Below are 23,676 nucleotides of genomic sequence, written 5' to 3'. Positions count from 1 at the left end.
ATAAGGCCTGTGGGTCAAAATTGGGCCAGAAGAGGCTCCAGTTCGGCCCACTAAGCCCAACTGTAAAGATTTTAGAGAAAACAACGACTTTTTAAAAACAACTTTCTTAAGAATAGCTCATCGACACAACCCTGAAATTCAAGCGGAGAAACTGATGATGCCACCACGAACGACAGCGACCTCACTGTCAGTAACCTAAGATTGTCCTCAACCATGCTGTCAGAGTGAGTTTATAAAAACAGGCATGATGCAGTATTTGTAGATTTTTTTTTAATGACATTTCAGCATTCTTTGCATGAGAAGATATAATTAAAATTGGCTCCATGTTGAGATTGTGGTAATGTTTAGTTGTAATTGTTTGGTTTTGTGAAATTATAGATATTTTCATCAGAAATATTCTGCATCACAACAAATGCTAAAGTTAAATTTTAAATGCTGTTTTGGTATTATTTCACTGAACCAGCCGGCTGAAGATGATATTGAGCTGTATTATGTTGATGATCTGTGACAGCTCTACAGTGTGATTTGCAGAAATGTTATCGCTTATTTTTTTGACAAACCAGCTCAAAGCAGGAGGATTTTAGTGTCTTCAGATTCCTCATTGTGTGTTTTTTTTTTAAACTGTGAATAGTTTAAGCCTTTATCAAAGAGAACATGTCATCAAGAAAGAAAAAAAATGCAGTGAAAAAATACTGAACTGCGTATTTTAGCTCTCTTGTTTTAAAGGAAGATAATCCCGGGTTTGGTGGCCCCAATGTGTGGAGTTTGCGTGTTGTCGTTGTGCAGGTGTTAAGTTTGTGCAGGTCGTAGAGTTTCCCTCACAATCTCAAAATGATATGTTGATTCTAAACTGTGGATAAGATCGTTTGAGAAGATTGGCATCCTTGATGTTGTTTGACTAACTTGACAAAAGAAAAACTAATAAAGGTTTTATAAAGTGCATAAGTAAAGTGCGCCTGGCTGTGAAAACTATGGATTGGAAGTTTCTAAGTGTGCAAATTTAAAAAAAAAAACTATACACACAGACATTTTGGTGTAGCAACCTTTATTGAAGGAGCTCTAACAGAACCACTGAGGCTGGGAATCCCCGGCGAACTTTATCCTCCATCTCTTAACAACACTGGTAGAGGCTGATACACTGACATTAATAGCACCACAGTTAACAACAGTTCAGTGAGTCTGAGCCGCGCATGATGACAAAAAGTGGAGAGCTTACAGTTGTGGGGATTTAAAAAAAAATAAAAATGTGTGTGTTTGTGTGTGTGTTTGGGTGCGAGGGGCTCACCGGCCCCATTATGTTTATTTTCCAGCCTTCAACCATGACAGATGTTTTCCTGCTTCGCTGATTAGCTGCGAAAGTGTGCAGAGTGTGTGTGTGTGTGTGACTGAATCATCACTGTCTCAGCGACAACAAGAAACAGGTTTCTGTCATGAACTGACCCTGGCACAAGTGATTACAGAACGATCGCCTGAAGTTACACATAAAAACCCACACATGTAAATGAAGAACACAGAGAGGGGCCCGCATATCCAGACACACACACACACACACACACACACACACACATTAAGTCCAGCTGTCGTGTTCTCATTAGCACCAGGTGTAACACTGATGGGTTTTGTTTGAAAGGCGGCCTGATGTCACTTCCTGTTAGGCCGTCAGGTTTCTGATCTAATAGAGCTTTAAAGTGATGTCGGGTGAGTTTTCTCCCAGACGGGAGAATGTTTTCAATTAACCAATTAACTGCTCTAATGCATATTATGGGGGAAAGAAAAGCTAAGTAAAGATAAAGGCCAATCAGGACCCGGTTTCAAGGATCAAAGGTTGTTTAAGTTTAGCAGAAAATCCCCGGCCGACGTGCTTCAGGTTCACAGCTGTGGTCGTTCGCTTGTGTTGGCGGAGCAGGGACACAACTTGAAGGAGTGGTAAGAGCTACACAGAGGAGTCCAAAAGAGACTTGCAGACATCGTGGTTCTAACAGCGGGGGCTCTGGTCCTGGTGAGACGCGGCTCAGGCAGCCAAAGCTCGGCGTGAAACAGGCGGTGTACAATACCTGAGTAGAAATGAGCTCAATGCGGATAACAGATGGAAACGTGTCTTGAGGTGTGATTTGTGATGGTTTTTCCAGGACCCAGAATTTCCCCCGTTTTGATTTGGAACTTTATCAAACCTGATTTTTCAACCTCCAAGGCAGGAGAGTCATCCTGACTGCGTACAGAACGTCGAGCACTTTGTGGTTTGAGCCAGTATCTTTATTGGCTTTTGCAAAAAGGGGTTAGGATTTGTACAGAACATGCCTTGGAGGGTCTACTCAAGCTTCAAAGTAATCCTTTAAAGATATTTACATTTTTATTTTCTGCCACACAATCATCTGTCGTTTTGTGACATTCCCTATTCCATTTCAAATACTTGAACACGGTGTATGAATTAAATGAGTGAGACTGAATATTCAAATAATGGGACTAAAAACTCAAAGCGTGTTGGTCTCTGTTTTTCTGGCTCCTTGCGTCTCTAAGGCAGAGACACCCTGCGCGAGACGGTCTGGGCGAAGACGCCGCGGAGCAGCGAGGGGTAATCCGGCACGCGGAACAAGTGGCGCTGGGCGTAGGTGATGTCGTCCGCGCGCCCCCGGCTCACCAGCGTGCGCAGGTTGGCCTCGTTGACCTGGCTGCCGGCCGAGATGACGAACAGCTCCACCCGGGCGTCGGCCACCTCCCGAACGCGCTTCTCCAGGACGGCCTCGGTGACGCCCTGCGACCGGCCGTCGGAGAACAGCACCAGCTTCCTCCGTCCTCCCGACGCGTCGCCGCGGCCGGGCAGGTTCTTCAGGGCGAACTCCATGGCGCCCAGCACGTCGGTGCCGTCGTTCTGGAACGTGGCCTCGTCAATTCTAGTGGACAGCAAGGTGAGGTTGGTGGTCAGCGGCTGGTTCATCTGGGCGCTGCGGCTGTACTGGGCCACGCCCACTTTGACGGTGGCGCCGCGCTGCCTCTCGGCGGACAGGAAGCGCTCGGCCAGCTGCTGGACGAAGGCCTTGCTCGTCTCGAAGCTCTTCTGACCCACGCTCGCCGAGCTGTCCATCATCACCAAGATGTCGGTGCTTTCAGCGAAGGTAACTACAACGCAAAACACACACACACACACACATCTGCTCAGAAGCTGCTTCCAGTAGAACAACACACTCATGTGAAACAACACGGAAACTGAATTAATCTGCTTACTTTTGATTTTATACTTTTTAACGATTTTGTATGAAGGAATTTTTCCCAAAAGAATCAAGAAAGTTCTGTCTGATCTGTTCTGATCTAATCTCATTTAATCAAATGGAATCTAATGTAATATGTTGATTATATTATTTGATTTTTGCAACGTTATCCACAACATTAAACTTCAGAGTTTGACTAGATGTGCCTCAATGCTGGATCAGAATAATACTTACTGGGACATTTGTAGTCTGGGCATTTCTTTGCTGTGTGAGAGAGAAATAGGGGATAAATAATTATTCCAGAATTTTACTCAGGATGTTGAAATGTGTCCTGTGGCCGTACCTTGGCAGATATTGTTTGTGATGTTCTGGAGGACATTGTCATTCAGCAGCTCAGCGAAGTTGTCCAGGACGATGGGAAAGCCCGGTTTGGGGTCGCTCTTACACACCACCGACTCGAGCTGCTCCTGGTTCGGCTCGCGACCCGAGTAATCCTTCACTCCCAGACCGACCACCTGGGGGGGGGGGGGGGGGCGCGTTCAGGTTACCCGGGTCAGAACGTGCAGTACGTGCAGATATACTGAACTCCGAACTCACCTGGATGTTTTTCCCACACAGCACGTTCAGGGGAGTCTTATCCCTGGTGATATCGGAACGGCCGTCGGTGAGAACCAGGACCACTTTGTTCTCTTTCTTCATCCTGCCGACTGCGGTTTTGAGAGAAAAGTCAAGGGCTTCGCCGGTGTACGTGGCTTCGGCCAACCAGCGTAAGTCTCTCACGGCCCTGCGGAAACACACACAACGAACTCGTTCTCTCAAAAACGCGTCACAATATTTAAAGTCAAATCACATCGCGATGGGGAAAAAAAAATAAAAATCCCACATATCATCTCCCCATCCACGTTAAAGTGTAGAGAAGTTGGGCTTTTTCCAAATATTATTAATATATTATCATTCAGGCTTTTTAGATCCACAACAGTGGAAAAAAATGAAAAAATTACTTTCTGGACTACCTGTGTCATTAGGGCTGTCAGCGAATTATATATGAGTCACTGATAAGATGTAATATTAAGGAAGAAACTGCAGGCAAAAACGGACTGAGCGGCTCTCGTGTGCGAACTCACTGTTTGAATTCGGCGAGGCTGTTTTCCAGGGTGACGACCTCCTGGGCTCGTGAGCCGCTGTACTGGACCACACTCACGGTGGATTCGTTCAACGCAAACTGGAAAGAAAAACACCTCATGGTGACTTTCAGTTTTCGGTCTGCGTGTGTCACGGCTACGTGCGCGCGCCTTCCTCTGTCAACATCTCCGCGCCCCACCCATCCTGACTAATTACACCCAAGCTGGACGAGGAGAGTCACTGGACAGACATGAAAGCACGACCAAAAAACTCCAAGACAATCCGTTTCATTCACACTTTTCTATTTTGAGATCAGTTTTCGAGGCTGTTGTTGTTAAAATTAAAGAGAAACACACGCTGCGAGGGCCAAACATCTGCTCTCACTCAGAGTTCTGCAGAACTGGATGACTCAGAGACAAATACAATAAAAAAAATCACCTTGACTTGATGGTCTTTGATCAGTCTGTCGACGACAGTGATGATAAAGTCTTTGGCCAGAGCAAAGTTTGAGGCACCGATACTCTCTGAGCTGTCCACGATGAAGGCCAGGTCAACAGGGGCGCACTTACACTCTGAACACACACACACACACACACACACACACACACACACACACACAGAGCGATGAGCGTGATAGCAGACACACCGTGTGGGGAACAGTGGAGCTCACGACTGCCAACTTACCACAGCAAGCTGGGAGCATTTAGGAAGGGATGGAAAAAAAACAACAACAGAAAATCATCAGTTAGGCCGAACCAAATGAGGGAAAAATGTAAAACAACTAAACCTGTGATCTGCTCAGGTTTTAAACGGCACCGTCAGCTAACTGTGCTCCGAGCTGATTACTGAGAGCGAGGGTTTGAACAAATCTTTGAACTTACAGCAGAGTTTCATGATGATGTCCAGAATTTCACATTCCTGAAGAGAGAGGCGGGCTTTATGTTAAAGCGTGTTATATCAACATTACATAACATCAAGATTGATTCAAACTGTTCCAAAAGGAAAAGAAAACAGGACAATGGTGACTTTTTTTTTTTTGTTAAGCCAGAAGTCGGTGAATATTTCTTTGGGTTTCTGTGTTTAGGAAATTGGATGAGTGCCTTCGGACTAAACATACAGTATCACTTCCAGATTAAAAACACAGCACGCCCTCAGGAGGGACTTCAGCCTGTAGCGTTTAGCCGTCTGGTCCCGAGGCTAAAATGAGGGCAGGGGTTCAAATGAAATGGACGGATTCAAACTATTTTTGATACTTACATCAGTTCCTGGTGGTCCAGGAGGCCCAGGAGGTCCCTGAAGACAAAGTCAGAAATGAATAAAGGGACAAAAAGATATGAAGGATCAGTGAATCATTCCTCTGTTAGATGCTGATGTTTGTGGAAAATGCCCCAAATTGCATGTGGTCTGACTTTAAGATGACAGAGCAAGTTGAGAAAATCTTTTTTTATGTTGGAAATTCAAAAAAAAAAAAAAAGGGTGTGGGGGCGTGTGCTCCCCTTGGACAGTTCAGTTCACTTTAAAACCATCTCTCCTTTGACTGTAAACTAGATTCCCACAATAACTGAACCCACATCCACGCCCACACACACACACACACACACACACACACACACACACACACACACACACACACACACACACACACAGTGTGAGCAGCTCTCTTTCTGCAGCAACGGCTCGACTCTTCTGAAAGTTCAATGCCACAGCGCTTTGTTTTTTTGCACTCGGCTACAGGAAAAACCATCTGTTTTGTTTTAACAGACATTAAACTCGGTTTAAGAGCATTCTTCTCTGCGACAAAGAGGCCAGAACAGTTCACATGTGTGCGCACGAGCAAACACACATTAGAGAAAAAGGAAGACGGACATAAAAAAAAGAGAGAGAGAGATAAAGAAGGAGACAGCCGCTGATGGTACAGCAGAGAAACTGTCCTCTGAACACACGACGCAAAGCTTTCATACTGAAGTATGCAGGTGGGATTTGAGCCAGAGGAGCAGCGAGAAGGGAGGAAAAGCAGGAGCAGAAAGACGAGCAGCAGACAGAGCGAGAGGATAAAGTCTGAACTGACGCTGTGCTGTAGAAAACATGCATTTGCTCACTGCGTTATATTTAATTCAACTGGTATTCATTTTTTCTCATGATTCATCTGAGCAAGCGTGACTTGCCAGTTGGTGAAAAGAGCGGGGGATAACAGTATTTTCCTTCACACAGCCAGCCAAAACTCAGATGCCAGTTTCTTTCTTTTTTTTTTTTTATGTCTTCACATGTGGCTTGGCTGAGTGGAGAGATTATTCCGCGTTAACTGGATGTCTGTGGGAGCAGAAACCTCTGCCCACACAGAGGAAAAACAACCCGCCGCACAATGACGCTCAGAAAGGTTTGCATTGTGTTTGTATTAAACATGTTCCTGCAAAAAAAAAAAAATCCTGTGACTCCACGCTTTTATTATTAACTGTTTCCATGAAAAGACTCAAACCGACCAATCATCGCAGTACTTAAGAGGAGCTGCCTGTGTGGCTCGAAATGTGAATTATTCCACAGAGGAAAGTTCTGCTCAACTAATGCAGCTGCAACGTCCTGCTGGAGTAACATTTGCTGAAAGCTACAAATGTCTCCGGATTAATTAAAATGAAGTGGATGGCATGTTGATGAACTGTTGTCATCTGTCCTGCACTTTTCTCTGATTACTATACTTTAATTCTAGCCAATCCAAGAGGAAAAAAAAAGTTACAATATTAGTTCATTACTTTCAGTTAGGGCAACTTTCCACTGTATGTAGCCATGACAAACCAGGAAGTGGGAAAAGTAAAGTATGACAATGAAGAAAATATGAAACAGGAATGGACTTTAAATCTGGGGGTTGAATTTGTGAGTCAGGAAGTTTTTGCAAAGCAGTGATGTGATTTTATAGAAACAGTTAAATTTTAGAGGAAAAGATTCACTCTCTGCATGTTCACGGCATTCCCACCAACATCTCAGCTTGCAAACACATGCAGACAACTCTTCAAACACAAACAAAGCCACAGAAAGAGTCAGCTTCACGCCCACACTCCTGTGCATTCTTACCACTCTTCCGTCAGGCCCTCTGTGACCTTTGGCCCCTTTAGGTCCGGGACTCCCTGGTTCCCTGTTCTGTAAAATGAAGAAAATAAATAAATAAAGAGCACAGAGCTTCATAGAACAGCCATACTGCAAGAGTCCTGCTGGGAGACCTGACAGGATGACAGATGTGTGTGTCGTCCAGGTGTGTTTTACAAATTGACGAATCTTCCTCTGGCTGCAGGGGACAGAGCCGCTCTGCAGCGCTCATGTAGCGCTCATGTAGCGCCTGCTGTTTTACGATGATCTGTCTGCTGCACACGCTTCACTGAGGGATTACATCAAATCTGAGCAGGTTCAGCCTGTGACTAAGGATTGATAAAGGCTGTTAAAGTCGTAGAAGTGGAGCATGTCAGGAAAATCTTTTCTTATTTATGTTGGAGGAAGTTAATGGTATAAAAAGACTGAGGATCAATCTGTTGGCTGGCCAGCAAGAAATACAAGGCCACTGACATGAGGATCTGATTACTGTTATATAATGTTATGTCTCATCGGTGTACATGTACAGCCAGTGAGAACAGAATGAGGTAATGGGCCCATTAGGCTCCAAATCATGTTTACTGCGGACTTTTACCTGCTTTAAAGAAAATATTTAGATTTTACCATTTAAGGCTTTAAAAGAGAGAGAATTGTGAAAAAAAAAATCTATATTTCATTGATTTCAGTTATTTTGAAAGGGTTTTTCTCCAGCCAGATCTTGGCTTCCCTGACTATCTCCCACACCAGTACAGCTGTTAAAGAACAAAGCGAGAAAAGAGCGCCTGCAGCTGCTGTGCTCTGACCTCCGCTGAGACTACAGCCCCGACTCTGGAAGTGCGGAGAATTAAAGGCTTGCCGGAGTAAATCAATTCTGGGGAAATCATCCTGTCCTTAAGTCCCTTGTTCCCACAGACGCTGTTGTGCACGTTTAAAGAGATGCGGGTGTTTTCTGTTTGCGGAGGGAAGCAAGACGCCGAAGGAATTTCACATTGATGCAACATTGTAAAGCGAGTGCAGATACCAAACGGAGCGAAGATTCATTCCAGAAACGGCTTCCAAACTGGCTCTCAAACATGTGCAGACTCAGGAGAAGCGACTGGTTTTTCATGTGTTCTGTATTAATTGTTCTCTTTAGGAGAATACATACTGTTCTCCGGTTTTGAAGCTTTACCTGAATGCCTGCGGTGCCCTTATGTTTCTGTTGAAGCCGAGGTCCTCAAAGCTCTGCTCAATGTCAGACAGCCGAGGCTGAGGACTGAAGACGACCGGGCTCTTTGGTTCAGCCCCCCTCACACTCACTGAAATAACCTTCCAAAGGAAATAAGTCTGGCTGACTCTTCATCTCCTTTAAAATGAGGCACGTTGACAGGACTTTTTTTTTTTGTTCTGGATGTTTGAATTTGTCATTCAAACTAATTAATGTTTAATTTAAACTGCTCTCTTCCTCATGATTTGTTCTGTCTAAAGCCCTTTGTTGCTCCAAGGTGCCATACAGATGTGTGGTGTGTGTGTTCACGGCTCCTTTTTACAGGGGTCACCACAGAAGTCATGGCAAATTCAGGACTCAAACCATGATCCCCCACGTTCACGATCAAGCGCTGACCCAGAGTTACGCACATATAAATTATCAATATTGTTGTTATTACTGTAAAGAAAAAAATGTGTGTTCTATTATTTAGAAAAAAAAGTGTATTAAATGATATAAAATAGACAGAAATGAAAGCAGAAGTTAGAATTGTTTCAGTTCCAAATACATCCACAAAGTGCACTTGAGGGTAAACGGGTCAGTCGATGCTATGAAGACACAAATCACCTCAGTAAATCATTTCTGCCCTTTGATCTACGTCTCAGAAAATCAGGTCTGCACTAAAACACTGCAAATGCCAACCTATGGTGGACAGCTATGAGAGAAGGTAATGCCAACCACCTGGCCGGTTCATACACACACACACACACACACACACACACACACACACACACATATACACACACAGCACATGTGTTTTCAGTTACCACAGATTCTCAGCTTCAAACACTCTGATGTAAAGAACATGGCTCATATCTCAGTCACACACACACACACACACACACACACACACACACACACACACACAATTGTTTGATGGCATCTTTTCTGACGACTCAAAGCCAGACGTGAGCGCTGCTCGCACCTTGCTGGATACGTGCATATTATCATTCCAAAGTCTTAATAAGGTCAAAAGGTCAAGAGGTCTGGCTCCATCTTTATTTTCTGCGACACACCTCTGTCTAACCTGCCGTCCCCTCTGGCCAAAGAAAGTGTGAGCAACACACTACATGCCTGTACGGTGTGAAAAAATTCAAACCATCTGAATCCAGAGCCTGAAGAATCAGACTGGAGCTGGATGAGTTTTAAGTCTGTTTCTAGTCTCATTTTATGAAGTCCCACTGATGATTCTTTTTTTTTTTTTCCTCCCTAATGTAACGTTCAAAACAGTGAATGGACGAGTGTCTGTGGGAACAAAACACTGACTGTTTTGGAGAAGAATAAAATAATCCATGAATGCCTCTGGGGAAGGACGCTACAAGCTGAAGTCACTTTTTCCATAGAGATATACAAAAGAAACGGCATCCCATCATGTATTTTTCATAAGGGATTTTTTCATGACCCACAGAGCCGCACTGGGCAGCTCTTGTTTAAAGAATGTGTCCAGTTTTGGTTTGTTACTCGGTGAGAATATCACCGCCACTTTTATTTTTGTGGTGTAAATAAAACGCTACTCGCAGCTGCAGTTGCCGAAGATCTGAACGCAACTTAACACGTCCCCCATTACCTCCAGCTTATACGTATATATGTACAATCTAAAAAAACAAGTCGCAGTTTTATGTTGGACGATCTGGCAGGTTGCTTCTCTGGTAATAACACACAGGGCTCCCATAAAACTGCATTTTGTTGCTTGTACACGATGAGACAAAACGTGTTAATTAACAAGCTTTAAAGGTCCTGTAAGGTACGTCTGAGTCAGAGCCAACTTTGTTATTTCCATCTGTTTCCACTTCTCGTGCAAAGTTAATGTGAACTGTTGCTGATATGGCCAGATATAACATTTTTTTCACAACTTTAGAAAAAAGTGATTTTGTGGTAAATCACATGAAGCACAAACAACGTGACGGCAGCCCTGGCTACTGGTGTGTGACTGTTTGCATGGAGTGTGTGGAACTGACAAACAGTAGCTTTGGTCACATGGAACGTGGACAATCAGATTAAAGCTGCATCATGTAAACGCTTCAGTCTGATTAGATCGGCTGAAACCAAGCACTCCATGTTCTTCTATTTCTGATAAAACTCCCAACGAGGAGAACGTTTATTTTGGGACTGCAGGTTCGAAAGAATCGTCTAAACACATCGTCGAAACTGGAAATCTTCCAGGTAAAGATGGACATGGAATTATGCGCACATGTTGCAAATGGCCGAGTGTCTCAGTAAGATTTATCCATTGAAAGATTATATTCTTGGAGAATGTAAACCTGCAAATCAACCTGAACACATTACTGGGCGTTCGAGTAAAAGGGGCAAAACAAAAGGTCACGTAAACCTTTTGAGACCACTAGAACAGAGAAAATAGACTATAAAAGTGAAGCCTGTGTGGCATTCAGAAAAACATAATTTAAATCTATACACAAGTGGAGTATAAAAAGCAATTGTTGCTTTTGTTGCTTCCCACCTCAGTTCGTCATACATTCAAAACCACCGTGGCTCGACTGACTGACATTAGGGCATTTCGGTCTAAGTGCTCTCGCCTCTTTACAAGGATGTTTCCTACAGCCACTCTTTTACATGTTTTTACTTGGGCGATACGGTTTATGGCTCTTAAACACAGCTGCGGATTCATTTACTCAGGTTACGAGATGTTTCCTGCTGGCTGCTGCCGCTCCTTAGCGACAAGCAGAGAAATGGAAGACGTAAACATTGCGGTGATTGGGCGCCGCAGCACTGCGCTGTCCTGATGAGTGGTAAAACTGACCTGGTACGGGAAATCCAGAACTTACAAGCCGGACCAGTTTTTGGGAGGTTCGCTGTTTCATGGTACTGAGTCAGGAAACACGAACCTTGAAAACGCAGTAACCTTAATATAAACATGGCGAGGTCGAATCGATGGTTAAAATGTTGAAACTGGCATAGTGTGAAGATGCTGATGGTCTCACTACCACACACACACACACACACACACACACACACACACACACACACAAAACCCAAAAGTACTACAGCGCCTTCATCGTCTCAGTTCATTTCCTGGTATCCTTGACGACGACATATACACAGCTGCATCAGCTCAAAGCCCTCTTCCCCAATGACACACACACACACACACACACACACACACACACACACACACACACACACATGCACACACACACGAAAAAAGCATTTCCAGCTGCTGAACAGGAGGAGAGTGTGGGAGCGAAAATAAAGACCTGGTAGAAATTAAAGTTGCAACATAATTCGAAACGTCCACAACCGAGCAAAAGTTGAAAGATGAAGATTATTAAATAAAATGAAGTACTGTTGGTCTTCAAATAAGCACATGAAAAGCAGAAATATGTAAATGTGGCTATTGTATGAGACACGTGACTCACATCCGTTCAGTGCTTTCTGCCAGAAGGGGATTGAAGAACGATATATTAAGATCAAGAGCGAGCAGAAGCTCCGAAAAGAAGAAGAAAAAAACCCAAAAACTTTGAGGCAGACTTACATCAGAGCCGGGCTCTCCAGCGTCTCCGTCATCTCCTTTGGGTCCAGGGGCTCCCTTGCCACCCTGAGGGTTGAGCATATGCATGACTATCAATGCTGAATATATGGAGCAATCCACCTGAGATCAGGGTAAGACTTCCTCTTGGGAACTAAACTAAATCCTTCAGGAATCCATACTTTACTTATTACTAAAATAAAAACTTGGGAGATAAACCCACCGGCTCGCCAGGGTCTCCACGTGGTCCGGGATAACCCTGAAAACACAGAAACGTTCACTATATGCGTTTATGTTTAGTCACATCCAGGATGGTTCACTGCCTGGAGTCCATACCTGGAAACCATTACAACCTGCAGTGCCGTTTCCTGGGGGGCCATCCACTCCCTGGAAGAAAGAAGGAGAAACACTCACAAGTTAGATCATACATATTGTAGAATCACACCGGAAACCTTCATGTTTTGACTGTAGGTGTCTTTGCAGGGTCTAATCCACTGATGCCATGCATTCACTTGCTGCTGACCCAAACCTGATTTACTGACTAAACTGAACAATAAGTACTGCTGACTTTCAAACAAGTCTCAAAATGGACTAACTTTCCTCCCAGGGATTTGATTTTTGTCCACACAAATGCAGCAAGGCCCCAGCAAAAAAACACGCATGCACACAACCATGGTGGCGGAGCTCATGATGGATGGCACACATCTGTGCCCCCCCCCCCCCTCCTTCGCTCACCCTCTCCCCCATCAGGCCTCTGTCTCCCGGAGCTCCTTTGATTCCTCTCGGGCCTTTGGGTCCCTGCGTGATGAAAGAAACGGTCAGATTGAAAACACATGACGCACTGAATCATGCAAATTTTGAAAACATTTGGATGCTGTAAAAAAATAGAGTAAAGATGCATGAGACGGCATGTGAGAGGAAGCAACTGACAAACTTTTAACCCTTCATGTCCTCAGTCATTGAACAAAGATAGGTATTATCAACAAAGAGCAACCTGTAATAGTAAATGAATGACACTGGTATTAACTGTTTTCCCAGCAGAAGTCAGACAGTTTATTTTATGACCTCCGTTTTCATCACAGCAACACAAGATGGCATGTTTACTGAATTAGCTGAACATGTCATTCCGGCATCTGGTTTCACTTTAAAATCTGATATGGCCCGGTCCTGCACAGACCCAGACCCAGACCCCCAGGGCAGGAAGACTGGACTGCATAACAATCAGCAACTGGCATCGATTGCAAGTCTTGGCAAGCTGGTTTCTTAGATTGTGTTTTAAGCAGGGTCCTTTCACTTTAAAGCTTTTATATACATGGATGTTTATAGATCCATGAGGCATGGCTGACAATAATCAATGAATTATGGCTGCGGTTGCAAAATCTTTCTCTTTTTTTTATGAATCTTGGAGTTACAGCAACATGATCGTGTGCCAAGTTGGAGCTCCTATGGTTCCTGCTTTATTATGGACAACTTAAATTTTTTACGATTCCTGTGTACCATTACGGGTTCACCCAGGATTAAACGAACGCTTATAACTACATGAGGTCAGATTTTTCAAGCGGAGCCTGGCCTTCTTCAAAAAACTGGGAAGAGGTTAAACAAGGACACAAAGACCTCTTGAGCAAGAAAACAGTTTTGGCGAGGAGTCGAGTGTCCATGGTGGGATAATATTAATCAGATTGAGAGGATTATGGAGTAAAGGTGTTGTCACTGCCTTTAGCTGATTGTGAAATGAAGTGAGTGTTTGTTGTTGGACTCACTTCTGGTCCAGGTGGGCCTTCATCTCCTCTGTAGCCAGGAGAACCAGCCCTGCCAGGCTCACCCTTCAAAACAGCAAAAAAAAAAAAAATAAAAATTAAACATTATTGAGACACAATAAAAACATGGAGTCAACTGTGAGGGACAAAATAAACCTTTGAAAATGTTAAACCAACAACACAGAGGCTTTTCAACTTCTTATTTTTGTTAGAAGCTGAAGAGACAAAGCGTTATAGTATAGATTGTACTGCTGAAATGAAGTGTGGAAGTTTTTACTGGGTGCAAATAACGAACAGAACAGAAGAGCATGTGAGGATAAATGCATTTTTTTCCCCTGAGTGCATAAGGTGGGCCTGCCGTGTCAGTTATTCCATGTTTGCGGGACTTCTTGTGCCCCGGCTGGTCAGTGTTCGCAGCGCTCCGATGGGGAAATGAGGAACAGTCAAAAACACAAAAGCTCCATTGAAGGCTCTGACATCACGGAGGTTACCGCAGCAAACCGCTTGTAACGTATTATTATTATTATTATTATTATTACGCCGCCCGGCGCCTTATTAAGAAAAGCTCTGGCTGGAAGCGGCAGATAGAAGAAGTGAGTCAGAGGGGAAAGAGTGAGCGCCGGCGCTCCCGGGAGGAGCTCCATCTGAGAACAGGGAGGAGTGGGCAGCGCTCCGCGTTCGCCACTGTTCGAGCTTCTGCCTGCATGGTGAAAAATCCGTGCACGTGCACAAGTGCTCACACGTGCACGTGCTCCATGAAAATGGCTCTAAAAGTAAGTGGAGGAAAAAAAACGGAGGGATGCCAGAGAGAAAAGTGGGTGGCTTGTACTTGGGGGACGTTCCGCCTCCTGAACGCCGTACGACAGGATAACAGACGGCGGCACGCAGCTTCTGTTTGCGCGTGTTTACATTTGAACGCGAGCGTGGCTCTTACGGGGTCTCCGTTGGGGCCGGCTGAGCCCTCCCTCCCCTGGTCTCCACGGGGCCCCGGGTCCCCCTGGCAAAGAAAAGAACAAATGCAAAAAAAATGAAATAAAAGACATCAAAGACAGTAAGGACAGACAGGCACGGCTAATGGAGCGTAGATTTAAATGAAGCTGGATCCATGGGAGAACACGGGGTCTGACAGTATGAAACAGCTTGAGCTCCTCGAAGGTCGCCATGGTTATAACTGCCAAACAGATTCCCATGAATGTCTCAGCAGGAGGAGACGCTGACATCAGGCGGATCGACTTTCCGTTGATAACACAATCACTTACTGGCTCTCCTCTCGGGCCTCTGCTTCCTCGGGATCCCTGCTCTCCCTTCTCTCCAGGTATTCCCTACAAGGGGTTTTCGGAGATGTTAACACACAGATCAGGAGCTCCCGCACATAAACACACTAACTTAAAGTTAATCCCACTTACTCTCTCTCCACGAACTCCATCTGGCCCGGATGCTCCCTGAAGCACACACACACACAGCAGGAAATTAATAGAAGTCATGAACTTGATATTTCTGCCGTCGTCCAAGAGACTCGGTTCTTACGTCGTCGCCTCGCTCTCCCTTGTCCCCGTTTGCTCCGCGGGGGCCCCGGTCACCCTGTGAACCCAACAGATGTTTCAGCACGTTTCGCCGTTCCTGCTTCGCCTCGCGTCGTCGTTCATTTCCACGGTGACGTACCTGTGGGCCCAGCGACCCGTAGTTTCCAGGACGGCCCGGTTCGCCTTCTCTTCCAGGTTCTCCCTGGAGAAAAAGGAAACATTCAATAAACAGCACCAAAAATCAGTCCGAGATCTTCAGGCGCTCAAGTCCTCGTGACCTACTTTGGCTCCTTTCAGTCCGTAAGAACCAGGGTCTCCCTTTGGCCCGGGCTCTCCTTGCAGGCCCTGGAAGCACACAGCACCTCGACAGCTTCAGTGCATTCTTATAAGCAGCTGAAACCTCAACACTCCATCTCCTGCAGCACTTGTGCGCCTATGTGTTTGTGTTTACAGGATGACTATATGGCTTCATTTAAACAGTCTGACAGCGGAGAATGTCAACAGAGTAGTGATTAAAGAGGCCCGGTCCCGTGTTCGCCTGCCCAGGAGGCTCCAGAAGCCCGGTGTGAAGCCGGCCGAGGCCGTGGCCGCGGCCGGCGCCGCATTGATGGACGTTCAGCTGTGGCTGAAGACTGTAAACAGACGCCGGGCCACCAGCAGATGCAGAGGTGGCGTGTTTGGGTGTGTTGATGTGTCCAAGGGAGAAATTAACACATCAAAAGTTCAAAGTGTGTGTGTTTCCATACCAGCATATCCTTAGAACACACGTCAACGTCATGACGGGTTCACATCTACTGATAAGCTTCCATCTGGCAGTGATTGGAAATGTGTGTGTTATTCTTGAGAGTGGAGCCATAACTTGGACGTCCAGACAGAAAACTCACATCTGATCCGGGGGAACCTTTACAGCCGGGAAGCCCGGGGTACCCGGCTTCACCCTAATGAGGGAAAAACACAAGACGTGCGCCGTCAAACACATTCATTACACAGGAGACGACAGGAAGAGCCGCGCTGGCCGCACTCTGCTCACCTTACGCCCGTCAATGCCGTCTCTTCCTCTCAAACCTTTGTCTCCCTGTGAAGGAAGAACAGAAAGGGTGAATTAAAAAAAACGTGATAAACATGATTATATCTCAGGATGACGGGCGTCCTGGTGTGGATTAGCTCATTGAGAGCGGCTCACCTTGTAGCCTTTGTGCCCTCGTTCGCCCTGCACAAAACAAGAAGCACAAGTCAGCCGTAAATTTCACAGCGCAAAGACGGGACTCAGACGTGTTTCATGAAAAAAAATCCTGCGCTGTGCAGAACGCTGTACCTTTTCCCCTCTGGAACCAGAGTCTCCCTGGAAGCAGAAGAACAAACATCAGTACAATTATAAATACAAGGCGGCATGGTGGTCAGATACAGTGACTAAAGAAAAATAACATTTTTGAGGGGAATTATATATATATATATATATATATATATATATATATATATATATATATATATATATACATATATGATATATGATATATGATATAATAATTATTATTATAGAGCAGTCTTATTGGTAGTGATGTGCCGATCAGTTAAGAGAGATGGACCGTTCCCTTAATGTGTCTTAGAAAAAGATTGGTGTCTAAAAAGATGCTCTCCTACACTCAAAACTCTCAAGTAGACATGAACTTGTTCTGTCAATCACTAGAAAAGGTTATTTTATGAACATTTTCTCTGTTAGTTTGCAAGAAGTCCTGAAATGCATACTGAGGCCAATTTATCATTCCAATAAGAACAGAAGAAAGTCTCAGCGTAATTTTGTCTGTATAAATGGAAAAATGTGTTAAATGACTATAAACGACTCATTTAAAAAGAAAAATCAATACAACTAGACATTTGATAAATATGTTAGTCATAGTGGCGTATCAGTGTGGAATTATCAGCTCTACCAGATATTTTAAATGGAAAACATTTATAGATATATGTATATGGAGAGTTCGGTGGACTTGCGGCTCACTCTACCTTCCTTCCAGGGTAACCACCAGGACCAGGCTCACCGATGTTGCCCTGCGAGGAACAAACACAGATATTAGGTCAGCCAACGTTCCTCTAGTCCACATGGAGAATCCACTTTTTTTTTTCTTTTAACTCTTTCTAGTTAGCAATGAAAACAGAGAATCACGATCCCGAGGCCACCTACCACAGCTCCGATATCTCCTTTCTCTCCCGGCATTCCTGACCTCCCCATTTCTCCCTGTTGGGATTGAAGGAAACACACAGGTGGGCTCAGAAGATTTGAACTGAATCATGGGGGTTGAGTCAACATCTGACATTTGGGGAGTTCATGCTGCCCCACCTTAGAGCCAACATCTCCATCAGGTCCTTTGGGGCCTCCTGGAGCCTGCAAACAGCACAACAACACAACTGAATAATCGCACAAACACAGAAGTTTAGGCAGTATTTGCGTCAGTCGCTGAGATTACTTACAGAGCAGTCAAAGGAGCAGCACTGGGAAGAGAAGAAATGACAACAATCATAAATCAGGACGAGTCATGAGGAGCCGGTCGGCACATTTCACCGCCCCGCAACGTCTCCAACATTACAGCCACTACGATGCTGATTAAGTATGAAAAAAAATCAAATGTGGCTTTTTCAACAAGCTTCTGGTGAGTTTTCGTCACTCTGGCGACTCCTCCTTGCTTCCTGACAGAGTGAGCGCTGAGCAAAGTTTACATCTAAAAACAATGAGCCAGCGGTCCAGAAGGAAGGTAATGACCCAAAATCTGAAAAAAACCAACCCATCAACTGTGTAAACATCCTCCTTCAGTCAGATTTATCACACTAAATACTCTTCTGACTACACAGTTGAATAAAAATGAGGAATTAAGGAAAGAAATCTGGTTCATGTATTATGTTTTCGATTAAAGGCATTCAGCTAAAAGTAAATCATTTTGATACGACGCTTTATTTGAAAAAGAGTCAAATAAATAATCAATTGTAAATATTCAATCATTTTTTAATCAAAACAGTTTAGGGAGAATTGAGAGAAGTGAGACATAAACTGCCAAAAGGCAAATGGTGCGTGGGAACTAACAATGGAGACACAATTAGTTTATGATTTAGTTTGAATAAAATCTTAAAATATACATACCACATCCTTTGTCTCGTTCGTCTGAAAAGGAAGGAAATAAAACACAGATTAAAGTTAAATTGGAAAGTTAAATAAAGAAAAGAAGTGAAGGGAAGAGAAGACGTACGATCATATCAATAATGCTTCGAATGGTTCCGATCTTGGTGGATCTGGCGTCGTCTGCTGCCGTGAAGTTCTGCCTGTAGTTCTGATCGGTGGCAATGAGCGACAGCCGGGTTTCCTGGTGAGACGGAACAGAGAAATCTTCACGGACGAGCCTGAGAGGAACACCTCCAACATGATTTAGCGGGTTGAATCTGCAAGGTGATGCCTTGCTTGTGAGAGCCACCAGCAGCACATACTGTAGTAGTATTAGGGTCCGGGTTCTTCCTGTTGTCATGACATTCTAAATACAACTCTGACTCAAAGCATCACAGCAGTCGAGTAGGAACAGTCTGAGAAATTACTCTCGCTTTTGGCAGCAATCCACATCCCAACAGAGAGAAGCATGCTTCACACCCTTGTTTAGTCTGCAGAAAACTCTTCAAATATCTCTATCACACTGTTTCATGTCTTGTTTTAAGGCTTTCTCACTACGGTAAGGACATATTTCTATGTTGGAGGAGTGGATTGTCGCTGAGCTGCCAAAGCGTTCTGCATGGACGCTGCCTGCACCGGAGTGTGAACGTATGGCTGAACGTGTCTGTATTGAAAAGCACTACAGAGGCTGTTACATCAGTGGAAAAACACTAGAAAAGTGAACTCCGTTCAATATAAACACATTTCACTAATCTTCATTCACCGTCACTTCAGTTGAATGTTCACTCCATTTGAGGTTAAATGACCCATTTTTACTTTCTCCGCCTCCACTTCAATTTCCATTCTGATGCTAAATGTTATCTTTACCAAACTTCTCTTTTGTTTCCTGACACCCTGCTAAGCTACACCCATTTCATGTGATTATTTTTATTTTTTTTTTTTTTTTTGGGGGGGGGGGGGGGGGGGGGGGGGGGGTTTCAGACTTGTCTTTAAGTATCAATATTTCAAAAAACACTGCAATATTTAAATAAACTATTGTAATCATTGGCACCATTAAGTACCATCTGTATTTGTCAGAGTTTCTTCTTTTAATGAGCCTTAAAATACACAAAAACATGGATAGACTCTAGTATATATCCAGTCAGTACAGAATGAATTTATAACGCCATCATAATGTAAATGGGGCTTTAGAAGCAATCAGGTAATGTGTCTTTTTAAAAAAAAGTTCAGCTTACAAAGTCAGAAAGATGAACTACTATCAATGTCTTAAAATAAGGTTTGGGATGAAAAACATGGAAATAGATGAATAAATGCAGAACACAAAATCTCTCCAACATTGACATATGAGATTAATTACTCCCAAAAACAGCATCTGGTTGAAACATAGGCACTGATCTTATGGCAACATACATGACAGAAAGGCACCAAAGTTTCGTACCTCTTGGTCGGGGGAGATGGCAACAGCGAACACTTTGACCCCGTGCTGCCTGGCTTCATTAGCAGCCTCCTGAACGCCTCCACAAGGCTCCTTGTAGCCAGTGATGGGATGACCATCGGTCACCACCACAATGTACTTGTTCTCATGGTAGTGGGAGCCCCTGCAGAAACACACACACACACACACACACACACACACACACTCATCGGTGACATCTCTGCTGCTGTTTGCTCAGAGCGCGCCCGTGGCTGTGTGGTTTTCTACCCGACGAGCAGCTCGGCGAGGCCCCTCTTGATGGCGCAGTCGGTGTACGTGCCCTTGCCGATGTACGAGATGCCGTCGATGTCCTTCTTCAGGGCTTCGCGCTCGGTGTTCAGGTCGCTCAGCTCTCGCACGAGGATGACGTCGTCGCTGTAGTGCAGCGCCCCCGAGTTCCACGTGAGGATGCGATCGCATCGGTGGCGCCTGGGTGACCACAGGTGGTAAAGGTCGAGATTGATCAATACACATAATTTTGCATAAGTGTGGTTTTCAGGTCATTATTTTTTAGCTTAGAAAAAAATTCAGGTCAATATAAAATCAATTTGAAGAAAAATACATTGCATATTTTGAGTGTGCATAGAGAATCTGCACTGACCAAACAACTATCACTGAAACCAGAGAATAGCAGCATCATGCAATCATAAATCCAGCAGTATGTAGTAATAATAGCAATATTATGCCACTCACAGGAGCACATGAATGATTTCACATTTGAAAAATCTCACTGTGAACTGGATGACAGGTGGATGTGCAGGCATGCCCTCACCGCCACCAATGGCTGACGTTTCGGGGCAGTGATGTGGGCGTGTCTGGTAGTAAGCTAGATGTACTTCCTCGGTTACTGAATATACTTACAAACTCTTCCTTGCTTTGCGTGGATTAACCACACCAGGAATGAAGTCACAGTGTGTCAAGGTGAACCTGCTCATCTCTGTAGGATGATGAACCTATTGCTCCATTGTTTATAAAAGCTGATTTTGCATTTCACTAAATGATCTGAGCAGATGTGTGCATGGTGTGACTATTATTGGAAATTAACATGTCATATTGGATTTGCTAAAAGAATTCATAGTGATAACATAAGGTGATAAGATGTTGAAATGGGTCGGATTAGACATTGGTTTGTAGCAGTTTGTAGTGTTCAAGAAAATTAATGGAATGACAGAGTCGTGTGTTTCTTACATGTCTTTGAGCTCATCTATGAACTGTTTGGCGAAATCTTTGATCTGGTCAATATAAAAGCTTCCAGGTAGCTGTCTGAGGGCGACGCTCTCAGATGTATCCAGCACGAAGAAAAGATCAACAGGACACTCTGCTCAGGAAGCAAACAAAGATGGCGTCAGCAAAAAAACCCATCAAAAATCAATGTATTAACAACACACTCAATAACCAATCCTCTATCTGCTCTGCTTCTCAGCTCATTCCAGAATGGACAGTTTGCAGTCCAGGTGGTATCTCAGGTGGCACTGAGGCCTAAGTGATCAATCACATTTCTAGAGACAGACTGATGACTGGTGCACATCTGTACTGTGTACACCTGAATCCTAACAGCTGGGAGCGGCACTGAGATGCCCTCCTGTGCTGAAGCCCTGAGCCGCGGTTCCACCTGAGGCAGGTCACACCTCAGTCTGGATCATCCAGGCTTATGAACACAGCAGTAGGGAGAACTGGGGCCTGGTACAGGCAGGCTGGGTTCATGCATCAGGCTGCTTTCACTTGCTGAGATCTGCTGATGATTTGCAGGATTGTTCGTCTTATGGAGAAGCGCAGAACCCAAAGGCGGTGGAAAAATGCTCTTTCAGTAAACAATACCTCAGTTCAATTAACCACAGAGCTGTGTCCCGACATGCATCATCACGCAACACACTTTAAAAACTTCAGCGTTGCTTTCGAAAGCGCAGAACAAGTTCAGGAAACTTACCCGCAAACTTGCGTCCGTTCTGTAACTGCGCTCCAGCCAGGAAGACGCAGAGCAGCGCGAGGAGAACTCTCAGAGTCCCCATGGTCAAACTGGGAGGAAAAACTAAAAACTACTAAAAAAAAAATCTACAACACCCCAGTCCCCAGAAAAAAAACCCAACACCGAACCTCTCCGGCCCCTGACCCGGTACCGGTACCTCTACACCGACTCCCCGAACTTTCGGAGACCCAGAGATCCGCAGAAGTTTGTCCGAGGAGAGATCCAGAGCGCGCAGAGGAGGACCGGAGCGCACGGAGAGGGAGGAGGGGGAGAGGAGGAGAGGAGGAGGAGGAGGAGTTCACGCGCTCTCTCCGAAGAGGATGAAGAGTGGAGGAACACCAGAGCGCGCACGGGCCAGAAGTTGAGACAAAAATCTCAGAGACGTGCACACTTCCTTACAAGGGCCCCAATAAGAAATCCAAGCAATTAATAATATGCTTTATGTGGAAATGACCCTTTTAATGAGCTATAAATAGAATGCACTGAGATTCTACAAATGCTATAATTAGGATTTTGGATTTTTTTTTTCATTGGCTGTTATGCAGAAACTGGAGAAATGCAACTCTGAAAAGATACACAAGGAAATATCTTTATTTTTGATCAGACTTAATGAATAGCAGCTGACGCCCATCTTGAAAGCATTTCGGATTCTCTCGAAGTGAAAAAAAAAACCGACCTCCTTTCAGTGGAAGATGGGGTGGGTGGAGTTCCAGTACATCTGGTTGACTTTGGCGTTCAGACCCGACCTGAACTTGAAAGCAGGGCTCGGAGGGTGTAGGAGTGAGGATGGAGGAGGATGGAGGAGGAGGAGGGGGGGCTGCTGGACTTTTCTGACAGCTGGAAGACCCACAGCGCCATCTAGCGCTCATTCTGCTCGCTCTTGGACGGACCTGCGGAAAAAAGTTGGGAGGTGCAGCCAGGCTTTTCTGTGGAAGGGAAGGGGGCAGAGAAGTGGAGGTTCATTTGGCAAAGTGTTGATGGGGGTGGATGTTGCTGTGTGTGTGGGTGTGTGTGTTTGTGTGTGTGTATGTGTGTGTGCGCGCAAACTGTGGGACATGAGGGAAGTCTGGTCCGGTCTCAGATTTTCCACTGAGATCACTGTCAGGGAGGGGAGGAAAGGAGGGATGAGGACACGAGGAGGAGGGACATCTGGTAATGATCTGTATTTATTAGTGAGCTCTCACAGTAAATCTGCTGGGTTCCTGGCAGCTGTGGGGGCTCTGTGTGAACTGCAACACATGCATTTCAAACGTCTCAATACCAGTTTTCATCAGGAAAACGTTATTCCATAAAACTGTTGAGGAATGTAATAAAGCAAAGCACTTAGGATCTTTATTTTCACAGTTACTTGGGCAATCTTGTTTCAAGAAGGGGATCTTTTGAGACTTTTTTTGCAGTCTTCAAGGAGGCACGCGGGACTGAAATCACTCAATTATCTCACTAAGGAGTGATTACAAGGTCAAGGTAAAAAAAAAAAGCTGTAAATGCATAGAGGTGCACCGCCTGAAACTGAGAGGCTCTGCAGAACATCATGGGCAAAGACAGCCGAGTTTCCAGGGGACACCGCTGCTAAGCGGCGAAGATTAGACGCATTTATGAGTCAGAGACAAGAAATACAACTTGAGCGCAGACGAGCGTCTCCACCAGTCTGAAAGCTACAAACATCTTGCAG

General features: G+C 44.7%; 1 protein-coding gene across 1 annotated transcript; it reads right to left on the bottom strand.

The window, feature by feature from the left end:
• Positions 1-1,028: 1,028 nt before the first annotated feature.
• Positions 1,029-22,248, bottom strand: LOC115406051 (collagen alpha-1(VI) chain-like). Its single transcript, XM_030115930.1, has 35 exons — positions 21,966-22,248; positions 21,227-21,356; positions 20,267-20,467; positions 20,003-20,162; positions 18,653-18,766; positions 18,547-18,567; positions 17,883-17,903; positions 17,752-17,796; positions 17,596-17,649; positions 17,418-17,462; positions 16,732-16,758; positions 16,600-16,626; positions 16,447-16,491; positions 16,301-16,354; positions 15,699-15,761; positions 15,556-15,618; positions 15,421-15,474; positions 15,300-15,335; positions 15,153-15,215; positions 14,828-14,890; positions 13,897-13,959; positions 12,872-12,934; positions 12,473-12,523; positions 12,360-12,395; positions 12,143-12,205; positions 7,395-7,460; positions 5,586-5,621; positions 5,210-5,246; positions 5,013-5,021; positions 4,767-4,900; positions 4,331-4,428; positions 3,804-3,990; positions 3,550-3,721; positions 3,441-3,470; positions 1,029-3,117 (listed from the first exon to the last, which is right to left on the bottom strand). Exons 1-35 carry the CDS (start codon positions 22,045-22,047, stop codon positions 2,513-2,515), a joined length of 3,018 nt encoding a protein of 1,005 aa, XP_029971790.1. The 5' UTR covers positions 22,048-22,248; the 3' UTR covers positions 1,029-2,512.
• Positions 22,249-23,676: the final 1,428 nt, after the last annotated feature.

The sequence above is a fragment of the Salarias fasciatus genome, chromosome 18 (assembly GCF_902148845.1).
Source record: "Salarias fasciatus chromosome 18, fSalaFa1.1, whole genome shotgun sequence".
NCBI lineage: Eukaryota > Metazoa > Chordata > Actinopteri > Blenniiformes > Blenniidae > Salarias > Salarias fasciatus.
The sequence above is the reverse complement of the archived record's forward strand: the minus strand, read 5'-3'. Positions and strand labels throughout refer to the sequence as shown.